The sequence below is a fragment of the Chrysemys picta genome, chromosome 1, assembly GCF_011386835.1.
Source record: "Chrysemys picta bellii isolate R12L10 chromosome 1, ASM1138683v2, whole genome shotgun sequence".
NCBI lineage: Eukaryota > Metazoa > Chordata > Testudines > Emydidae > Chrysemys > Chrysemys picta.
In genome coordinates this window covers 116,921,790-116,943,950 of record NC_088791.1, presented here as the reverse complement: position 1 = coordinate 116,943,950, position 22,161 = coordinate 116,921,790, and the positions used below count along the sequence as shown (strand labels likewise).

General features: G+C 41.9%; 1 protein-coding gene across 1 annotated transcript in view; it reads left to right on the top strand.

The window, feature by feature from the left end:
- The window catches only part of PLCZ1 (phospholipase C zeta 1), a 132,125-nt gene that overhangs the window by 70,985 nt on the left and 38,979 nt on the right, over positions 1-22,161 (top strand). The window contains exons 8-9 of the mRNA XM_065567977.1: positions 5,886-6,042; positions 10,097-10,213. Coding sequence (XP_065424049.1) covers positions 5,886-6,042; positions 10,097-10,213 — 274 coding nt within the window. The remainder of the gene's footprint in view (positions 1-5,885; positions 6,043-10,096; positions 10,214-22,161) is intronic.

The window sequence follows — 22,161 nt, the reverse complement described above, 5'->3', positions numbered from 1 at the left end:
CTGCATATCCAATCAGCAGGCCATAGTCAGCAGGTACTCCTACAACACCTGCTCGGCGATGGCCAAATTCAGGGAGCTGCTCCCCTGGGACTCCTGTGCCAAGTTTTTGGCATTGGTTGATGAAGGGAGACTCATCTCCAGGGTGTCCCTTCAGTCAGTGCTTGACGGGGCAGAGGTGGTCACCAGGGTTATGGCCACATGAGTGGCTATGAGAAGGGGCTCATGGTTTCTGGTCTCCCCTACGAGGTACAGCAAACCATTCAGGACCTGGATTTTGAGGGTGAGACTCTCTTCTCAGAAAAGACTGACAAAAGGCTTAACAGCCTTAAAGACTCCAGAGTCACCTTGAGGTCCTTAGGACTCTATACGCCTTCAACGCAGTGGAGACACTTCCAGTTCAGTCACCAGAACCGCCAAGATGGCTCCAGAAGGAGAAATCGGAGCGGCAGGAGAAGGCTGTGTCAACCCTCTGGCCAGGGCTTGGGACAATCCAAGCCGTCTTCAGGGGCCAAACCAGCCTTTTGAAGGTGCAGTCGAGGATGGGCCACCAGAGCAATGTCTGGATCCACCCCGCCTTACCTTTTCGTCCCAACTATCCCCTTTCTACTGTGCATGGTACTGTATCACTTCCAACTGCTGGGTGCTCCATCCAATTCTGTGCCCTCATGCCCTTCCATACCCCTTCCCTCACCTCTTCAGGGATGCCTCTCATGAGCAACTCCTTATACAGGAGGTGCACTCGCTGCTATCGCTAGGGTCAGTAGAAGAGGTTCCTCAGGAGCAGAAGGGCAAGGGCTTCTATTCCCAGTATTTCCTAATTCCAAAAGCCAAAGGCGGCCTCAGGCCCATCTTGGTCCTGTGAGAACTCAACAAGTTCATAAAGAAACTCAAGTTCCTCATGGTCTCTGTGGCCTCCATCATCCCCTCGCTGGATCCAGCAGACTGGTATGCCGCCCTCGACTTGAAGGACACATATTTTTATATCACTATTACTCAGCCCCATAGAAAGTATCTCAGGTTTGTGGTAAACAATACCCACTACTAATTCACAGTCCTTCCATTTGGCCTGTCAGCAGCACCTTGAGTCTTCACCAAGTGCATCGCAGTTGTCAACGTTTTCTTGTGCAGGCGCCAGGTACAGGGGTTTCTGTACCTCGACGACTGGCTGATCAGAGGCCGCTCCAGGACCCAAGTGGAAGCTCGGGTCAGATTCATCAGAGCCACCTTCGAAAACCTGGGTCTCCTTCTAAATGAAGCAAAATCAATTCTGTCCCCTGTACAGAGGATAGGGGCAGTACTGGACTTGACCTAAGCCATGGAATACCTGCCGGAAGCAAGGTTTCAGGCCCTCACCGATATCTTTTGAGGCCTCACACAGTTTCCCACCAGCACAGCAAGAAACTGCCTGAAGCTTCTCAGACACATGGCTGCCTGTACCTATGTGGTGCAGCATGCCAGATTCAGGCTTCGACCTCTTCAGTTGTGGCTCATGTCAGTGTATCGCCCAGCCCGGGACAGCTTGGACAGGATCGTGACCCTGCCTCGCCCGCTCCTTGACTCTCTCCTGTGGTGGCTCGACCCTCAGGAGGTATGCTCAGGGGTCCTCTTCACCATTCTGCTGCCGTCTCTGTTGCTAGTGACGGACACATCAGCATGGTCTGGGGAGCTCATCTGGGAGACCGCAGTACCCAAGATCTCTGGTCTCACGCAGACCTGGCTCTCCATATCAATGCAGAGAGCTGAGAGCGGTGCACCTAGCATGCCAGACCTTCCATGCACACATAATGGGACATTGTGTATCTGTTATGACAGACAATACAACAGCAATGCTCTACATCAACAAACAGGGTGGTGCACGCTCCTCTTCCCTCTGCCAAGAAGCCCTCATGCTGTGGGACTTCTGTGTGGAGCATTCAATACACCTGCATGTGTCGTACCTCCCCAGGGTATAAAACGAGCTGGTGGGCCACCTCAGCAGGTCGTTTCAAGTCCATGAGTGGTTCCTTCACATGGACATTGCATTTTCAATCTTCCATAGGTGGGTTTTTCCCCAGATATACCTATTTGCCACACGACATAACAGGAAGTGCCAGCAGTTCTGCCCCTTCCAGAATCACAGCCAGAGCTCCAGATTGGATGCCTTCCTTCTTTCATGAGGAGGCCATCTCCTTTCCACCTTTCTGTCCATACCGCTCGTTCACAAGGTACTCCTCAAGATCCAGAGGGAATGAGCTTGGGTCATATTGATAGCACCAGCCTGGCCCCATCCAAACTGGTACACATCTCTCCTAGACATATCCATGGAAGCCCTGGTCACCCTTCCACTCTTCCCAGACCTTCTGATGCAAGATCATGGTCGTCTTCAACATCCGAAAATTGTGTCGTTTCATCTCACGGCATGGAAGCTCCATGATTGAACCCGATGGAGATTTCCTGTTCAGAACAGGTTCTTCTAGTCCTCCTTGGCAGCAGGAAACCCTCTACTAGAGCCACCTACCTTGCCAAGTGGAAGAGATTTTCGATCTGGTAGGCACAGCGCCATTCATGCCTGACACTAGCCTCAGTGCTGCTCATTCTGGACTATCTCTTCCATCTGAAGCAGCAGGGGCTTTTGTTGTCTTCAATAAGAGTGCACTTAGCTGCCATATCCGCCCTCCATCTGGGCATGGGGGGGAGAGGGGGATCGGTGTTTGCTAAACCTATGGTCAGCCAATTTTTAAAAGGGCTCAACAGGCTGTACCCCACGTCTGTCAGCCGGTCCCTACCTGGGACCACAACCTGGTCCTCTCTAGGCTCATGGGACCCCCCCGCTTTGAACCATTAGCAACATGCTCCCTGCTCTACAAGGTGGCGTTCCTAGTAGTGATAACCTCGGCCAGGAGAGTGTCTGAGCTCAGGGCCCTACCATCAGAGCCTCCTTACATCGTGTTCTATAAGGACAAGTTTCAGCTCAGGCCTCACCCTGCTTTCTTCCCGAAAGTTGTGTCGCAGTTTCACATCAACCAGGACATCTTCCTCCTGGTATTCTACGCTAAGCTGCACTCCACCGCAAGGAACAGAGACTTCACTTTCTGGATGTCCGCAGGGCGCTAGTCTTTTACATTGAGAGAATGAAGCCGTTCAGAAAATCGGTCCAGTTATTTGTGGCAGTGGCAGACAGACTGAAAGGTCTGCCTGTATCGTCACAATGCATTTCGTCATGGATCACATCCTGCATTCGTGAGTGCTACAACCTGGCTGGGGTTCCCGCACCTCCAATCACTGCGAACTCTACCAGGGTGCAGGCTTCATCAACAGCATTCCTGGCACAGGCCAGAGACGATGCGGCCTTCGGACGAGCAGTGCTCCAATCAGTGGAAGACTCCGACCCCACCTCCTGAATTTAGGCTTGTGAGTCACCTGATTGGAATTGACATGAACAAGCACTTGAAGAAGAAAAAATGGTTACTCACCTTCTCGTAACTATTGTTCTTCAAGATGTGTTGTTCATGTCCATTCCAATACCCATAGTCCTAACGCTCTTTCAGAGTAGCTGGCAAGAAGGAACTGAAGGGGTGGCGGGTTGGCTGGGCTCTATATTGAGTGCCATGAAGGCGCAACTCCAGGGAGCGCCTAGGCCGACCCGACGGATGCTGCTAGGGGAAAATCTTCCAGCTACCGTGCATGCACTCACCTGATTGGAATGGATACGAACAACACATCTCGAAGAACAACAGTTACGAGAAGGTGAGTAACCATTTTCTTTCTTCAAACAGGGGAACCTATCACATTCCCAGAACCATGCAATAGACTGGTATTATCCATATTTATATTCCTGTTTTGATATATAGCATGTGATTTAATTGACCATGAGAATGACATTCAGGACTCTCACCTCCTTCCACCATCCCTCTTTCCCTGCCGCCATATAAATAAGCAATGACTTGCAACTAAAAGTACAAATCAACCAATCTATCAAAATAGCTTTACCCCCAAGAGGTTTAATTTTTTCCCTTGAAAAGAGAGAAGAGCCAGTGTCCATGAAGATTAGAAAGTGCAATACTGGGTGAGAGTATAATACCTCTGTTTAGGTGAGATGCTACTGAACTAACTTTGAGAACTTGTGTAGATAAGACGCAGCCCACTGAGATGGCGCCTGTCCTTTGTCTCCGGTTAAGCCCATAGATTGATGATGGTCCATTGTACCTCTGCTTCAAATTCTCTTTTAAGGAGTTGAAAAGGGCACTGTCCTCTCCTTCTTATTGAACATTTGTGTAAAATCATTGAGGAATATTGAGACACGATGGTCTTATAGGCTAGCAGTGGAAACATAGCATACAGTTGTATTGCTCCCTTACATCAGGTACCAATAATACTATCACCATGTGTCCTAACACCTAAGTGATATTATTGCATGGATCAAGCACAGTTGGATCATACTGAAACTTGGCAAGACAGAGGTAATGCTGGTGAGAAAAGAGATGTATTTCAAAGAGTTAGCTGGCAGTATTACTGTCATCCTCTATTGATCAAATGATCTGAACAGTGTGTAACCTTAGGGTCTTTATGGATTTCTTTCTGATATTTGAGACCCAAATAGTGATGGCCAGAAGAAAGGCTTTCATCCACTTTTGCTGACTAGAAGACTGTACCCAGTAGTCACAGATATGGACTAGGCTAAAGTTATCCATGATTTTGTGACCTTCAGGCTGAATTATTGCAGTGTTTTATAAGTCTGACATAGTTTACAAACTCAGAAAAATCTCTAATTGGTTCAGAAAACAGCAGCATGCCTCCTGAGAAATGCCAAGCACACATTGTCAGTCACTACATTGACTCCCCTTTGAATATTGGATCCAGTACAAGGTGAAGGTCCTACTCTTTGAAGGTCTTAATGGGTTGGATCTGTACAGCCTGAAAAACGTCTTTCTCTGTGACCAGAACGTGCTATGCTATCAGTATTACTGAGGAGCAGTTTAGCTGGCAACCAGAGAAAGGCTTAAGATTGATGGCGATAGACCTTTATTGGTCTATAGAATTCCTTTTTTTTTTTTTAAGATCAGAATGACCTCATAAGTCACAATATATAAGATCCTGCTTTTGTGATTTTTATCACGAGTCTTATGATAGTTACTTTTTTCTTAAAACAAGGAGATATGTGAATACATCACAATCTCAACTTTCATTTTTAAAAAAGAAAGCTAAGTTGCTAATTCTCTTGGTGGCAGAGAAATGCTGGAATATTTGAACTGAAAAAGCACAAAAGCCAGAAGGCAAATAAAAAGAATTCCAAATATTTTATTTTTAAAAGCTCATGATTTTAAAGCCAATATCATGATTTCTGGGGGCCGGACTCATGATTTTTGAACATTTGGGGTTGGCAATCCCGGACCCATCAATTCACCATAGTTTCCCACAATAATAAAAATGTTAACTCCCCCAAAAGTTAATAATTGATAGAACTTGGGGAGGGAAGGGTAGGCTCATGATCAGTGAACTTCCAGTTTTCTTTTTTAAAATTCATAAGGTTGTCAGATACCACAGTGAGGGATGCTGGATTAACATTAAGTTATAGATAGGCAGATGCAGTTTCACTTACACAGAGCCACATGGGAAAGGATTATTATTTCCCTGTTTCTGTGCTTGGTAAGTAAACTAATGTTGTTTTTCATAGGTCTGTACATTTATATACATTATTTGTATGTAGCTGGTATTTTGTATTTACCAAATACAATATAACGCACTGTCTACTCTGGCCTAGAGCATCTAGAGATTCATGTGGCTTCTCTCGTTTTAGTATCTTCATGCATAAATCATTGAAAGTTATTTTCTGGATTGGAAGTAACAGTAATTAAATATATGAAAATATTAAAATGTATATTCTTCTATTATCTCATGTTATATAGATTAAGAAGGTAAAACTGGCCATGGAGCTCTCAGAACTTGTGATTTATACCAAAGCTGAAAAGTTTAAAAGTTTTGAGCATTCAAGAGCTAATCAGAAGTTCTATGAAATGAATTCAATTGGAGAGACTAAAGCACGAAAACTTGCCAAACAGACAGGTAATTTCTTTTGGTTTAATCAGATAAAAGTTATAATGTTGCCATAGTTCATTGCTTAGCTGTCAGAACAGTCAATAAACATTATGAACCATATAGTCTTCAATTTATTGGTTTGTTTTATAATGCAGTTTTAGAAATATTCTGGCAATTGTGTTGCAGATTTGCATTTATTGCTTTATTAAGCAAAATGAAATATTTTTTCTAAATAAAATATTTTGTTCAGTATTGTTTTTAATTCATATTGTCTCATAAAAACAAACATTGCATAGTAAAGGAACCATATGAATACATTATGTTTTGTTGCAAAGAATTATGGGTGTGTTTGTACCAAATAGTTCTGAGTAATCTTACAGTCTGTACTTGAACATATATGGAACACATTTTTACCATATAATGGGCTTTATTCTCTTTTTGATGTGTATATGCACTCCCATTTGCCTTAATGACAATTGCATGTGCAGATTGAAGGAAGAATAACCCCCAAAGCACGTAGTTTGCCCTCAGAGCCAAGTTGAATTATGTAGAATTACTATTCTGGCCTGGTCTGCACCACTCTGGTCCCCGAGCACCATTTAGGGCAGCCTCAGGCTGCTTTAACTTGAGCCAGTCGCCAACAGACCTGTGGGGATGTTAGGACAGTTCGATATCACTATTCACAAGGAATGAGTTTGGCATAGAAGCTTCTCTGGCAGTTCTATGCCACCTTAAAATCCCCCTGCACAGTGCAGATTCTTCAGTGGCAGGTGTAACCATGCCTTTGTGGGTCACAACTGAGAATACCAAATTCAGGACAAACTGCTGAGAAATAGGGCAGACACACCCCAAATTGGTGGTTATTCTTCCATAAGATATACCAAATAAGCAACAAAAGTAAACTTCTGTTTCACCACACTGGCTAACAAGAATTCAGAAAAGCAGTTTCCTTAGGCATTCCAGTCCTTGTATCACCACCAGAAACACTGGATTTAAAGATAAGTGGTTCTTTAAAACTAGTCTCATCAAACAAAAGGTTCTTCTGATCCCAAAGGACCAGCTACACACCCAGGTCAATATATAATTCAGATCTTACCCAAAAATCACGCTGATGCCAATCCTTTAGTATCTAAAATTTAAAGGTTTATTTATAAAAAGAAAGAAAAAAAGGTGAGAGTTAAAATTGGTTAAAGGAATCAAATACATACAGTAATTGCAAAGTTCTTGGTTCAGGCTTGTAGAAGTGATGGAATAAACTGCAGGCTTGATAAGTCTCTGGTTGCTTCCAAATCATTGGAAGGACTTCAGTCCCTTGGTTAGATTTCTCCTATTAGTATAAGTGTAGAGGTTTGAGCAGTAAAGAGGCAAAATGGAGGTGTTTCCAGGGTCTTTTATAGCTTCTGCCACGTGGAGAGAATCCATTGTTTCAAACAAAGCTCTCTGGAAAATTACAGGTAGCAAGATGGTGTTTGGAGTCACATGGGGAAGTCACATGTGATGCCTGATTCCAGTTAGTCATAGCAGGAAATTCCATGAAGTGTAAATAGGCGTCTCCCATGGTCCATTGTCAGTTAAATGTTCTTTTGATGGGCCACTCAATTTGAATAGTCCCTCCAAGATGTGCTGGCTAACTACCGTTACCCCAGGAGCAAACATTTGAAATACAGGTATAGAGCCAATACTCATAACTTCAAATATAAAAATGAAAAATGCACACAAATAGCATAATCATATTCAGCATATCATAACCTTTCCATAGGCATCTTACGTGCCACATTTTGTACAAGATTTGTTGCAATTATATAACAAGGGTTATATATTTATATTTATATTTATATATACCAATTGTTGCAATTATATACCAGTAGAAAAGCAAACATTCCATCAGCTATATGCACAGTACCCCATGGAGAAGGACTGCCGGTTCCTGATGCACCAGAATCATTCTCACTTGAGTCAGACAAGGAAGAGGAAGAGGATGAAACTTCTGGTCCTGAACCATCAATGTCACAGGACCCACATTTTCTCCCATCCTCCTCCTCTGAACCACACCTCATAACACAAGCTGAACTGAATGACCTTGTCAGGGATTTGGAGCTACCCAAGAGTAAGGCAGAGCTGTTGGGCTCCAGACTACAGCAGTGGAATCTCCTGGCAGGTGATGTTAGGGTTTCCATGTTCTGTGACCGTCAAATGGATCTTGTCCCATTCTTCTTCATGGAAGGTGATCTTGTAGCCTGCAACAACATCGATGGTGTGATGGCAGCCCTCAACATCGTTCACGATCCAGATGAGTGGAGACCGTTCATTGATTCATCGAAGATGAGTCTTAAAGCTGTTTTACTGCATAATGGCAATGTTTTGCCATCAATTTCAGTTGGTCATGCAGTGCATATGAAGGAAACCTATGACAACATGAAACAACTTTTGAGGTGCATAAACTATGACCAACATCAGTGGCAGCTTTGTGGCGATTTGAAGGTTGTTGCTCTCTTACTTGGTCTGCAGACGGGATACGCAAAGTACTGCTGTTTTCTCTGCGAATGGGATAGTCGTGCAAGAGATTCCCACTACATCAAGAAAGATTGGCCACTCCGACAGTCATTGGAGCCTGGGAGGAAAAGTGTTCAGCATCCACCACTTGTTGAATCAAGGAAGATTTTGTTACCGCCCTTACACATCAAGCTGGGTCTGATGAAGAACTTTGTCAAGGCCATTGACAAAACACAAGCAGCTTTCAAGTACCTCCGTGGAACATTTCCAAGGTTAAGTGAAGCTAAGATAAAGGAAGATGTCTTTGTTGGTCCTCAGATTCGTGAACTTCTTCGAGATGATGCATTTGACCATGCACTGCGTGGCAAGGAAAAGACGGCCTGGAAAGCCTTCCAGTTAGTGGCAATAAATTTTCTCGGAAACAACAAGGCAGACAACTACAGGTTGTTGGTGAAAAACCTCCTCAAGGCATACAAAAGCCTTGGTTGCAACATGTCACTAAAGATACATTTTTTGCACTCTCATCTAGATTTTTTTCCACCGAACTGTGGAGCAGTGAGCGAGGAGCATGGCGAGCGATTTCACCAGGACATTGCAACAATGGAGAAATGCTATCAGGGCAAATGGAGCCCATCAATGCTTGCAGACTATTGCTGGACAGTGACAAGAGATGCTCCATTTAATGAATACAAGAGACAAGCCAAGAAGCGCCGAGTAGACACTAAATAGGACTAAACTATGTACATAATAGTTTTTTGCCTTTTGTTTCATAATACATTTTATTTATATAACCCTTTTGCTGATTTTTAAAGTGTTACATAAACAGGACAGGTGAAATATTATCATGTAAAGCAACCATAAACACATGAAAAGACCTAGGTTTACAATTTATGGTTAAAACTTTACTGTCTACACAATATATATAGACATAAAATGTAAAAACTTAAATATCTTAGAAACAGTAGCCAATCAGTTGTTTTAATTGTCATATTTTAATTCAGCACATCAAAATACATAATAAATAGCACATTTTATCTCCGAAGCAGACGACTTCTCAAAAATTGTAGACCAGTGTTAGTAATTCATTGTATGTAGGTCATGAGACAGCAATCAAGAGTGAACAACTTTTAGCTAATATCAACCATGGCTAGAATTTAGCTACTGAGCACTTGTAGTGATAAATGGTTTTATAGCACATTTCTTATTTCCAGTCCTCCCCATTCCCTAAAAGGCTATGCTTATTTTTAGTGTAAAACATACACATTAACCCAAACCACCACCAACAAAAATAGTGAAATATTTTCTAGAAGAAAACAGCTAGGTCACTGCATCCTTAGTAACTATTACTAATTATTACCAAATTATATAGATTTTAACTATGAATTTAGTCTTTTTTTAAAAAAGTAGTGCACATACTTAGGTAACATTAGATAGGCAGGGAAATATTTTAAAGAAATATGAACATCACTACTCTGTTAATTGTATCAGGACTAAAAATCACATAATCTGATTATTTATTTGAAACAAGATCTGTTTATATGTATTTTTTAGTAATGCCGGTCTTAAATTTTTTTTATTCTCTTTTCAGCTAATGAATTTGTTTTGCATACTGCCAGATTTATTACAAGAATTTATCCCAAAGGGACTAGAGCAACCTCTTCTAATTATAATCCTCAAGAATTCTGGAATGTAGGATGCCAGATGGGTATGTGCTATCATCCAGTGTGTGCTATTTTAATGTCCCACACAGACTCTTTGGATATAAGCTTTTGAAAATTGTTTGCTGAATTATTGCATTTCACATAATATTTAGGTAGATATTTTCTCCATAATCCTAAGTATTACTACATGAGTTTTCCTGCTCTCACCATTATGTTAAAGTCAATATACAATGGTGGCCTCATCTCCCATTATTAAGGACTTAGGACATATATTGGTCTGACTACAGTAATACTTTTTCAATTAATTTATCTTAATGGCTATTATCTCACTCCAAACATCCCATAATTATTGCAATTGTAATATAGCAATAGATTTTTAACTCGCCTTTTAGACTGCTATGCCATTTTTGATGACTGCTAGTGGATACTAAAAACAATACAGTCTGTACTCCTCCTCGCATCAGACCAGAAATTCAATGTTTATAGTACTCTCTGCCCCAGTTCCTAAAGTTAAAGAATCACTTACAAATAAAAAATCCTATACAAAACTGCAGCAAAAACTTGGATATAAACAGAATTCAGAAGTTAATTAGAAAATTTAAAATGCTATACCTCCTTTCTGGTCAAGTGTCTTTATTGTTTTAAATTTGGGATATATTTTTAATCAATATAGCTCAGTTACTTCTCTGAGATTGTCTGAGATTTACTCCCTGCCTTCTGGGGCTAAGATTATGTTAACTATGTTACCTCAGCCCTTGAAAAAAGAGTGAGTGTACTGTATAATAAACACAGTACTCAGAACCAGGATAATTTTGAATATTCATTTTAAAAAATAGAATGAATTATATCCTTACACATGTTATGTTCATTAAACCTCAGAACTTCCATGTCAGATTGTCCGCTGTGACCAAACTATGTTTGGTGCAGCTGAGGGAGGAGAAAAGTTAAAAGGTAACATTAGCCATTTTGCCAACTTCCTGATCCTGAGACTTGCTGAGGTCTGTCCTTATTCTCAGCGTAACTGATAAGAGGCTCAAAACTATTTTAAATTACACTCTACTGCTCCACTCCCCAAGGGCAGCTGAGAATTGCTGGAATGCAGAGGTACTTCAGCCATACCTGCCTTCTCCTGAGAATGGCCTTTAACCCAGTCCCTGGAAGAGCTAGCTAAATAAATAATTAAGTAGTCACTGGAGCAAGAGGACTGTACCCAGGGTTTCCTACCTCATAGTGGGTGCCCTAACCACCAGGTTAAAGAGTCATTCATTATCTTTCTCGCTCTGTGACTATTTAATTATTTATACCAATGGTTCCCGACCTTTTCTCTGCCACAGCACACCTTGAGCTCCAGGGACTCTTTCCCCCACCCCCAGTTGGCGGCTGAAGGAGGGAAGGGAAGGGGCAGAGGAGCCGAGCTATTGCTCAAGCAGGATGGGGGCGGGGAGGAGAGGGAGATTGAGCTCTGATTGGTTGCTCCACCCCTGGAAGAGGCAGGGTAGTGAGGCAGATGGCCAATCAGAAGGCAGCTTTCTCCCCCTTGTTCTCACATGTACTTTTTCAAAAAATTCTGAAGCTCACCTATTCAGGCCTGACAGCCCACCAATTGGGAAACACTGATTTATACAAAGTAGAACAGCTTCAACAGGACTGATTGAGGGAGCCCCAATCACAATATCCCATAGCTCAGTGGTTAGAGCACCCACCTGAGAGGTAGGAGACCCTATTCAAATCCTCTCTCCCCCGCAGGTGGTGGGGAGAAATGAATACAGGTCTCCCACATCCCAGATGAGTGAACTAGCCTAAAAGTTAAAAGGGGGGAACCTCCTCTTCCTTCTGCTGTTTTGTATGGAGTTAGGCAGGTGCTTTTTCACCTAAACTGCCTGACTTCAGGAGATGGGTTCTGGCTGTGGATCACAAACAAAGGTAGGTGACTCCCCAGTGCCCAGGCTTAAGCATCTAATTCTTTAGATGGCAGGCCTTTGGGCCACACCCCTCTTGTCGGCATCTGCCATTGGCTAGCATAGTCAGCTTCCCACCTAATGTGCTGGATCACATTCTAAGATGCCTGTATCCCTCCCCAATCATTGGATAGGGAGCTTAGGCACTTAACTCAGGCTTTGTGCATCACATTGTTGTTTCACTGATTTTCTAGGTGCATGAAAGTGAGGCATTGTGTCACTCTGTTGTGATGCCTAAGGGTATGTCTTCACCCGTATTGGCGGGTAGCAATCGATTTATCTGGGATCGATATATCGCGTCTCGTTAAGACATGATATATCGATCCCCGAACGCGCTCACCGTTGACTCCGGAACTCCACCAGAGCGAGCGGCGGTAGCGCAGTCGACGGGGGAGCCGTGGCCGTCGATCCCGCGCCGTGTGGATCCCAGGTTATTCGATCCAAGATACTTCGACTTCAGCTATGCTATTCACGTAGCTGAAGTTGCGTATCTTGGATCGATCCCCCCCCCCAGTGTAGACCAGCCCCAAGTCACTTTGTGGATCTGGGCCATCAGGTGTATTTCCAACTGTTTTGTGGTGCAAACTGTTTTGTGGAATGAGGTTGAGGATCTTCTAATCTCTTATGTTTAACTTGCTTATTTTGAGTATAAAGATGGTTTTTCCCTCAACATGAACGTTTTGATAATTTTATCATTTTCTCCTCCACTCAAATTAGTTTCTAATTTGAAATAGTTACAGGTAAACATGACTTTTCCACTTACTATGCTTTGGAGGGACTCTCAATTGTTAACAATTTCCCCCTTTTTTAAATGGTTTTGTTAACTCTAGTTTCTCTATTTTTTCTCTTTTTTGGGTGTTTAAAAAACACCCAGTAATAAAATCATTTTCTAAATCACTCTGTTACTTTCTTCAACATTATATAAAAGTGAGAAATTGAGTAAGCCTTCTCACAGATATGTTTTCTCTTATTCTAACTCTGCACTGCTTGCTTTTCCTATATGCTGAGTTCCTTTTGCTGTCTCTAAACTCAGTTTTCAAAGTGCACGCAATTTAAAGAGGCAGTCGCCTTTTCAGAACCAATTTTTAATTTATCTTTTAAACGTCTAATAGTTTGCATTTTCCTCACTTACTGTCTCAGTGTATTATAAATACAGAACTTAAAAAGGAGCATTATGAACAAAGCCTCAGTTGTGATAGATCCCTATTCCTGGTGCTTGGTCCCTGAACGCAACCAAGACAGGAATGTCTCAAGCTTAAATTTCTGATTCTGCAGTGTGCCACTCTTGAGACATGCATACTATTAATTCCAAAAGTTTGGAGCGATCTAGAAAGTAGTGGCTGTTGGGATTGCTTATATTCCTCCACACAGCTCTGCCTGGTTGCCAATAAAAGGACTCACAGCCCCCAAATCCCTTAGTACCATTTTTGTTGCCACAGATTGTGAGGCTTGGAAACATTTGCCACTCTTCTCCATTGCTGCTTTGGCTGTTTGTTTATGTTTTATATAAGTTTTGTTAGTTAGGTTTGACGTTAATAGTAAAGGTAACAATTGACACACACATATATATTTAACATTAGTCTACTTGTTTTTGGTCCGTGCCATCATATAGGCCCCTGTTTATGATATTGATTTTGTCCTCAGATGAATTGTTGCTGAAGGTGCATTGGCGGTGTTACCAGTTCCATCTCAAAGTTGTTTGGTCAGGGTCCATCTCAGTGGTTGGTGCTCATTGGATTCTTGCCACTCTGTTGAGGGTTGATATACCCGAGACTGTAACTGATTGATACACTTCTTGTATAACCTGAATATTCATTACCATTACAGACCAGTTAGTTTATTTCTTAAATAGCTGGTTGAAGGGCATTTGACAAGAAGGTGCTCAGTTTTGCACTGGGTTTATCTCTCAGGTTCATCATGCCTGGCATTCATTGATTTAATTTGCTTCTCATTGAGAAGGCAATTATATCTCAATCAGCACTTTCTGTGGGATAGATCCATGTGTTGGATCTGAACCTCACTCAGCTCTAAAATCTTTCAACCTTTTTAACTTGGCTCTTTGTTCTGGAGATTTTTATTTCTGGGTCATTCCTCTAAAGGCTTGGATCCCAAAGGCTGATACCTTATATATGAAGGCTTTGGGCTCTATAGTAGGGTCCTTGGTAGGCTAGGTGGCCTAGTGGTTAGCACCCACTCAGTTGTGGGGTAGTGATAGGGGGGCCCAGGCCTGCCCACTCCACTGGGCTCTGACCCAGGGCCCTGGGAGAGTCAATAGCATTGACCTCGGGGTTGGAGGTGGACCCTCTGAGTTACCTTCCCTGGGTTGCTTCCTAGCACTGCTCCCTCTGCTTCTAATCCCAGATAAGAAAAAATAAAAAGGAAACTAAACCGCCAGCACCAACTGGGTTCAGCATACAGTCCTGGTATTTCAGGGAGGTGTCTCTAGCCCCTTTTGGCAGCGGCCTGCAGGGTAGGTCTGTGCAACTCTCAGCTTTGTGAGCTGGGTTGCTCCTTTTTCAACCCTGTCTCCAGATGGAGCATGCTCTGCAGGGTTGGACGGGAGGGGCTAGCTGTTCCCAGTATTGGCCTTTAACCCCTTCTGTCCCAATGTGGGGTTTGTATACACCATCACAGGCTCCTTGATAGAAGTATTAAAAATAAAAGGAAGAAGAGGTTGGCTCAGTCCCCTTCATCCTATCACTTGAATCTGCCTTTGAAGAAGCATTGTTAAGTTCAGTAAATATGGGAACAGGTTGATAGTTTTTGTATATGTGGGTTCCAAACCTTTAAGACCAGATACTGATTTAATTAGGTTGATTTCACCAAACATGACTGAATTCCAAGACTCAAATTATCTAAGCTCCATTCAGTAGATCTTCCCCAACTGTCCCTTTTTCTTCCTTGGCTTTACCAGCACTATGGCCTGAGTTTCATCCTGGGAACTCCTATGTACCAAAGGCCTTTGACAAAACTTCCTCTTCAAATGCAGTGTAGGGTTGCCAGGTGCCCGGTTTTTGACTGGAAAATCAGGTCGAAAAGGGGAACTGGCAGGGTCAGATGTACTGACCGGATAGCAAAAGTCTGTTACCGTGGGGCGCAGGGAAGTTCAGGATCATTAACCCGCGTCAGCTCCTGCTCATCCGGGGCTGCTGTCTACCTGCACGCAGGTTCCTTGTCAGGCTGCAGCAGCTCTCATCCCAGCCCCAGAGCAGAAGGAGCCCAGCTGGAAGGGGAAGTGGGACATGGAGATGATCTAGTGAGCAACAGGGGTGGGACCTCGGGGGATCCAGTTACCAGCCATTAAAAAGGTGGCAACCCTAGTGCTAACACCAACAGACCCCAGTCACTGATGGCTGGGATTGAACCTGAGACCTCTGAAGCTTAGTGCATGAGCCTCTACTGCATGAATTAAAAGCCATATAGCTAGACCATCCTTAGGATTTAATAGGGCCCATGCAGTATTATTAAACTGGTGCCCCTATGCTCGACAGCAGCCCGGGCTCACATGTGTATTTTAGATAAGGGTGGTCTTTTGAAGGATTTATTTAAAAACTATATGTCTGAAGATCCAAGCATTTAAGGCTAAAGATGAATACTCAGACTGTGCATCTAAAAATCTATGCAAGCATTTTTTAGAGATATGATTTTATAATCTTCAGCAACACACTAATGAAATATTTTTAAAGCAAATTTTAAACTAAGGTCCTGTAGACTAACATGTTCTGAGTAAATATTACAGTAACACACAACTGTTTTTGTCAGTAAATTTGGAAACTGACAGTATATACCTGGGGGTTGGCAAATGCCTGTTAAATGGCTTCATTACCACTTGAATGGCTCTTTAACAGTTTCAGTATTGTGCTAATAGGTCTGGCAGGCTGGAGGCTTGTTCACTTTTAAGTACTAGATCCCCTCCAGAGGAAGACTCACCAGTCTGCAACAGCCAGCTGTGGTGGGAGCCTACAGGAAGGGTCAGAATAGAGACTGGAGGGTGGACACAAGACCCTGGAAGGCCCCAAATTTTCAGGTGCCCTATGCAGCCGCATATGCTACATATGCCTAAGGATGGCCCTACATATGGCCCTTAGCTAAGGCTATAGAGCAGACTCATTAATCTCTCTCTCTAAGTCAGTGGTGGGCAACCTGCGGCCCGTGGGCTGCATGTGGCCCATCAGGGTAATCTGCTGGCGGATCAGGAGACAGTTTGTTTACATTGACCATCCGCAGGCATATCTGCCCACAGCTCCCAGGGCCGCAGTTCACTGTTCCTGGCTAATGGGAGCTGCGGGAAGTGGCAGCCAGCACGGCCCTGCAGCCTGCACCAGGAACGGTGAACTGCGGCCACTAGAAGCTGCGGGTGGCCGTGCCTGCGGACGGTCAATGTAAACATACTGTCTCGCGGCCCGCCAGCAGATTACCCTGACGGTTGCCCACTACTGGTGGTCTAGTGGCACCAAGTGGTCATGGTGCCACTAGATGGGACAGAACACCACACCCAGGAGGTGTGTGGGTTATACAGTGAGTGCTCATGTTTTGAGGCTTCTAAGAATTTGAGGCTTTCCTTGAGTTTTGACTAACCTGTGCAGCATATTCACAGGTCATGCAGGTCTCTTATCCATATAGTATGATGGCACATTGATGTGTCAGTTATGGCAGCAGTCACCTTGTCCTTCGACTTAATGGGACATGCCTGCCATGAGATCACCACAAAAGTCTGTGCTTTCTGACATTTTTCACCACTAACTGGCCTAGAAAGTCAGCTGTAGTCTTTCTTCTTGGAGATCCTTCACCATGTTTGACTAATATAAAAGATGGGTGTCGCTCAGTCTGACTCTGAAGAAGACAGCAAAGAAGATCTCAATAAACCTGTAGAACTTCTATGAACAAATCACACCTCTTTTACTTTTTCTGATGCCAGCCCTCACCATGGCTTCAGTTTCATCTCTTTTGACATTGGCATCAGTAATCCTTGTATCCCTTCTTTTTTCAGTGAAGACTTGTTCTGAGCTCTCAGTCTGAAATATTCATGTTCTATTCATTTTTATTAGACCTCCCTACATAAAGTTCTGAACATTTGTGTGGGAAACAACTACTCTGACTACACATGCCCCCTTTTAATCTGTCTACAATTCTTTGGGTGTTTATGCTTAGTACTAGTAGCTGCATATTTCAGAGAATATATTCACCTCTTCCCTTAGCTAATGATTGATTCATCAGAGCAAACTCATCTCAGTAATCATTCCTTTCAGGTAAGTTTGGTCTCTATTTCAGATTTTGGGGTTGAGGATGTCATGTACTGGGTTTCAATCTAGACCAGTGAGGGGTTGTGTCACTGCTTGCTTTGTAATCCTGGGTGCCTTAAATGCTCTGATGCTGTGGCTCACATCCTGTACACCAGCAGACAAGCATGCAGGTCACACCCTGAGTGTCTGTGTGCTGTACATCCCTCTATCAGCATCTCTGACTCCCAGGAGCCTGCCTACAGCACAACAGCCCCACCCTGGCTTCCATCAGCCTTGGTTACTACTTAATACACTCTCAGTCCTGAATTTATCCAAAATTGTTTGCCCTGAAGTGTCCATTCCTGTCCTTTAAAGAGACAAAAGCTTATTAATTTAATGGGGATAAATACACCCTTCCCTTCAAACATCATATTAAGTTGATTCATTGTAAAAATAAAACAAGTTTATTAACAAAAGGACATAGATTAAGCAATACCAAGTAGAAGGAATAAAGTGTAGAAAGGGTTAAAAGCAAACAAAAATAAAAATACACTTTCTAATGGCTAAGACCTTTAGCTACAGTCTTTGTTCAAGGTCCTTATCAATCTTCCATTCCCAGAGAGTGCAATCCCCTTGGTTGAAGGACCCATCTTTCTTGAGGTCTGTCCCTTTGCACCCATCTAGTGATGGATGCAAATATGACTTCTCCTCTCTCATTGCAAATATGACTTCTCCTCTCTCATTATATCTTCCCAGATTTACTGTTTTGTCCCCAGACGCATGATGACCTCATGCTGTTCTTCCCTTCCTGTGGACTTCCCAACCCCCTTCTCATTTGTATTAAATGAACTTTCCATTGTTTTTGGTCACACCTTGCTTAATTTCATTGGAGACAGGTAGATAGCTGTCTTCCCACCTGTCTGAAGAGGACCCTGTTTTGCTCTGTGTTTGATCACACACTTTAAAGTACAATAGCATTAAGTATCCATATTTCCTCATATACTGTTAATACATACATTTCACAATTATATTAATCACCAGTGTGTCATTGGCTTTCAGAAAAGACCTCACTGGATACACTTTTATAATACAGTAATACTGTGTATATCATCAGTTGATTCAATTACTTTATAGCCCAGGTAAAGTTTCTGTCTTCTGCTGGGGTGTAGATGCCATGCTGTCTTCTCCCCCAGCTTGATAGCTTTGTTTACCTTATAGGTAAGGTAAGTATTGTCTCTGCTTGACAACCAGGATGGGCAGACAAACAAATACATATTTCTTTTTCTTGGGAAGACTGGGCTCATGCATTGGTTGCCAAACAGTTTAAAAACATAATTCTAGCACCTATTTATAACTTTTTGTACACATCTGGTCCATACATCATTCAAGAATGTTAATGATTATTGAGTTATTAGTTTTCCAGTGATATCTTACGTGGCACATTTTAGATACAGATTATGACAAGAGTATGTTAGTTTTAGTGAGTATCTATCTCACGCCTGACAAGAACTGCTGACGCAGAGTAGTGAACCACAACTGGGCCTCTGTGTCACAGAGGATAAACCTAGAGAAAAAGTCCACCTTAGCCCGCTACCCATTTATTGGAGCAATATTTTACTATTTGCAGCAAGAGCTTTCTGCCCAGAAAACAAGTTGTAGATATTGATTTCAGTGGGCCTTGGACCAGGCCCTTGGCCATGGTCAGAGCAATGGACCTGAGAGTGATGATTTATCACAATGAATAACTTAAAAAATCAGCAGTTAACAGAAAGTATTTTCCTTTACCTCCCTCAAGTGATATTTTCTTAGTTTTACTGGTGCTTGTGCCCATTCCATAAAAAAACATTAACCACAGAATGGAGCATTTATTAAAAATACATACCTTAAAAGATCAAAATGTGCTTTGTGAAGGTAGACTTTTATAAAGAGGATAAGCACCTACAGCAACTTTTTGTTGTCAGCTAAAATTAGTATGCTTCCTCTATACAATTAGTGTAGTTGTGGAAAGAACTACTTTTGCGCACCCATATCATCTTCTTTTTTATTTATTAAATAAAGTGGAATGCAAATGTTTATGCACTGGAAGTAAACTCAGTGCAGTTATTTAAATAAACAGATATCAATATAAAATATACAATAACAAGCTAGAAGAATGACCAAAATTTACCATTATTTGTATAATGACAGCATGGCATACCAGGTGCAGAATTTTAGTTTAGAAGAACCAAAAATATGTTTATTGATATACTTAGGAGCACTGATCTAGATCTATATGCTGCCCTGAGAGCACCACAATTTGTGTTATGAAATTTATTTTGAACAGTTTTGTTTTTGCTAACAAGACTGAAATGACCCTTAGCAATTCTAGCATAGCTGGTCTGTGACTGAATCCCCTAACATGAAGAAGTACTCTTTATGGGCTATGTGTACATTTATTATAAAGTGCTGAAATCTAAAATTATCAAAGAACTTGCGATTGAAACAGAGACTTTGATTGTCTTAGTAATGTAACCTAAGAATGAAACTCTGCCACAGTTAAAATGGAGCAATCTAAAAAACCAGTTAGTTCCACAGTATGAAGTACGTTCTCCAGCTGTCCTCAATCTTTAAGAGCCAAAATGCCACTTCATCCTCAAACGACTTTGCACAGAAATACAATGATGTAAGGACCTGACATTATAATGCAGTGTTCGTTGTTGTTTCCATTCTTCCTGCTATTGTTTGGAACAAGCTCTTTCCACCCATTCTTTTTGCCTCCTTTATGGTGGCAGATAATGAGGTGAGTTCCTCTATTTCCCACCTTTTCCTACCTTCTGGGGAGTGGGAGGGTGAGGTCTTGCATCTATTCCCCTGCTACTTGTTCCTGTGGGAGGTAATTTTCCTTTTCTATCTTCCTTTTTCATCCCCCATTTTCTAACTTTTGTTTTCAGTGATGGGAGATGCTGTACTTTCTCCCCATTTCACCCACGAGGAAGGATGAATTCTAGGCTGCCACACTGCCAGTGAGTTTCTTCAGTGCTCTCCATACTATTCAATGTGTATTGTGGGGCATGATCATAGTCTCTAATAGTACAGTGTATTCGTCTTCTTATTATTACTATTTTTACTGCGGTAGCACCTAGAACCCCAGTCATGGACCAGCACCCCATTGTAATTGTCTCTATACAAATACAGAACAAACAGATGGTTCTTGCCACAAAAATCTTATAATCTAAATATATACAAAATTGTAAACACTAAAGAGTAGTTATGCAGTTAAATCACTCCAGAGAAGAATATTACCATATTTTGCAATTAGGGCTACATTTACCATCAGACCCATCCCATGTATCTGTTTTTGTTTGTAAATTAAGTGAACGATGGTCTGTATTCAGTCTTTTTGCTTATTTTATGTAGAAATTCCACTCTGTCACAACAAATATATCTTTAAGTACACTATCATATACACATATATGTGTATCTCCAAAAGAGGGCTTGTTTTGACCACATACACTTGGAATTACCAAAGTAAAGAGAAGTTCTTCATTTGCTACTTGTAATAATCTGGGAATATTGTCTCCAGATTTTTACCTGGGGTAAAATTAGATACTTCATAAACTTGTTCAATTGGGTCATTGGAAAGGAAAATTCTGTGAAGTTCCCATTAGTTCCCTCTGATTCGTCATGGTAGGAGATCAAAGTCACCCCCCGCCCCCAGCCCCTCCAACTCCATCCTTGTGAGTGGGCAAGGAATTTGAAGAACCTGTATCTTTGCATTACTTCCAGCATCTCTGTTTCTCTTCCTGTCAAAATCTGGTGGAGCTGTGCTGATAGGACTTCCTGCTCCTGTCAGCCACTGCTGCCAGGATCCTTCCTTTCCCCTCCACATTAAAATGAAAGGAATCCATAGAACAAAGGGGGATCCAATCAGAAGTTATTAAACTAATAAATAGTACACAAGACAAGAGAAATGTATGAAACTATTTAAAAAAACATAGGATTGTATGAATGCAATGTACTAGTTAATTTGTCACACCAAAAATGCAAAAGTCCATAAAATGATATTTTCCTGTTTGAGCTAAAAAAGCTTAGGAGTCTTAATCTGCCAGATCTTCCCAATAGCAAATGATGTCATACTCAGGAATTTTTTAAAACTATGTGAAGTTTTTATTCAGTCTGTAAATAAAATTATAGTTGTAACGATACTAAAGGAAAACAGGTAAGTGTTCTGAGCTGTCCATAGTAACAAAAAGTTTAAAAAACAAACATGTCCAGAAATCCAGTAAAACAAGTTAAATGCAAAAAAGAAAAGAAAAAAACCCAAACCGTAACAATTCAAAAAGCTACTCTCATTTGCATTTTGGCATAATAGATACACAAGAAATCAGTTTACAATAAAATATTTCAGTTATTTATGGTCTAGTCATAAAGATTTATCTATAATATCCTCATCACCACCTAACCAGGTGGAAGAGGTGGATGAGGCTTTTTTTAAGCAACTAACAAAATCATCCAAAGCCCAAGATTTGGTGATGATGGGGGACTTCAACTATCCGGATATATGTTGGGAAAATAACACAGCGGGGCACAGACTATCCAACAAATTCTTGGATTGCATTGGAGACAACTTTTTATTTCAGAAGGTTGAAAAAACTACTAGGGGGGAAGCTGTTCTAGACTTGATTTTAACAAATAGGGAGGCACTTGTTGAGAATTTGAAAGTAGAAGGCAGCCTGGGTGAAAGTGATCATGAAATCATAGAGTTTGCAATTCTAAGGAAGGGTAGAAGGGAGAACAGCAAAATAGAGACAATGGATTTCAGGAAGGCAGATT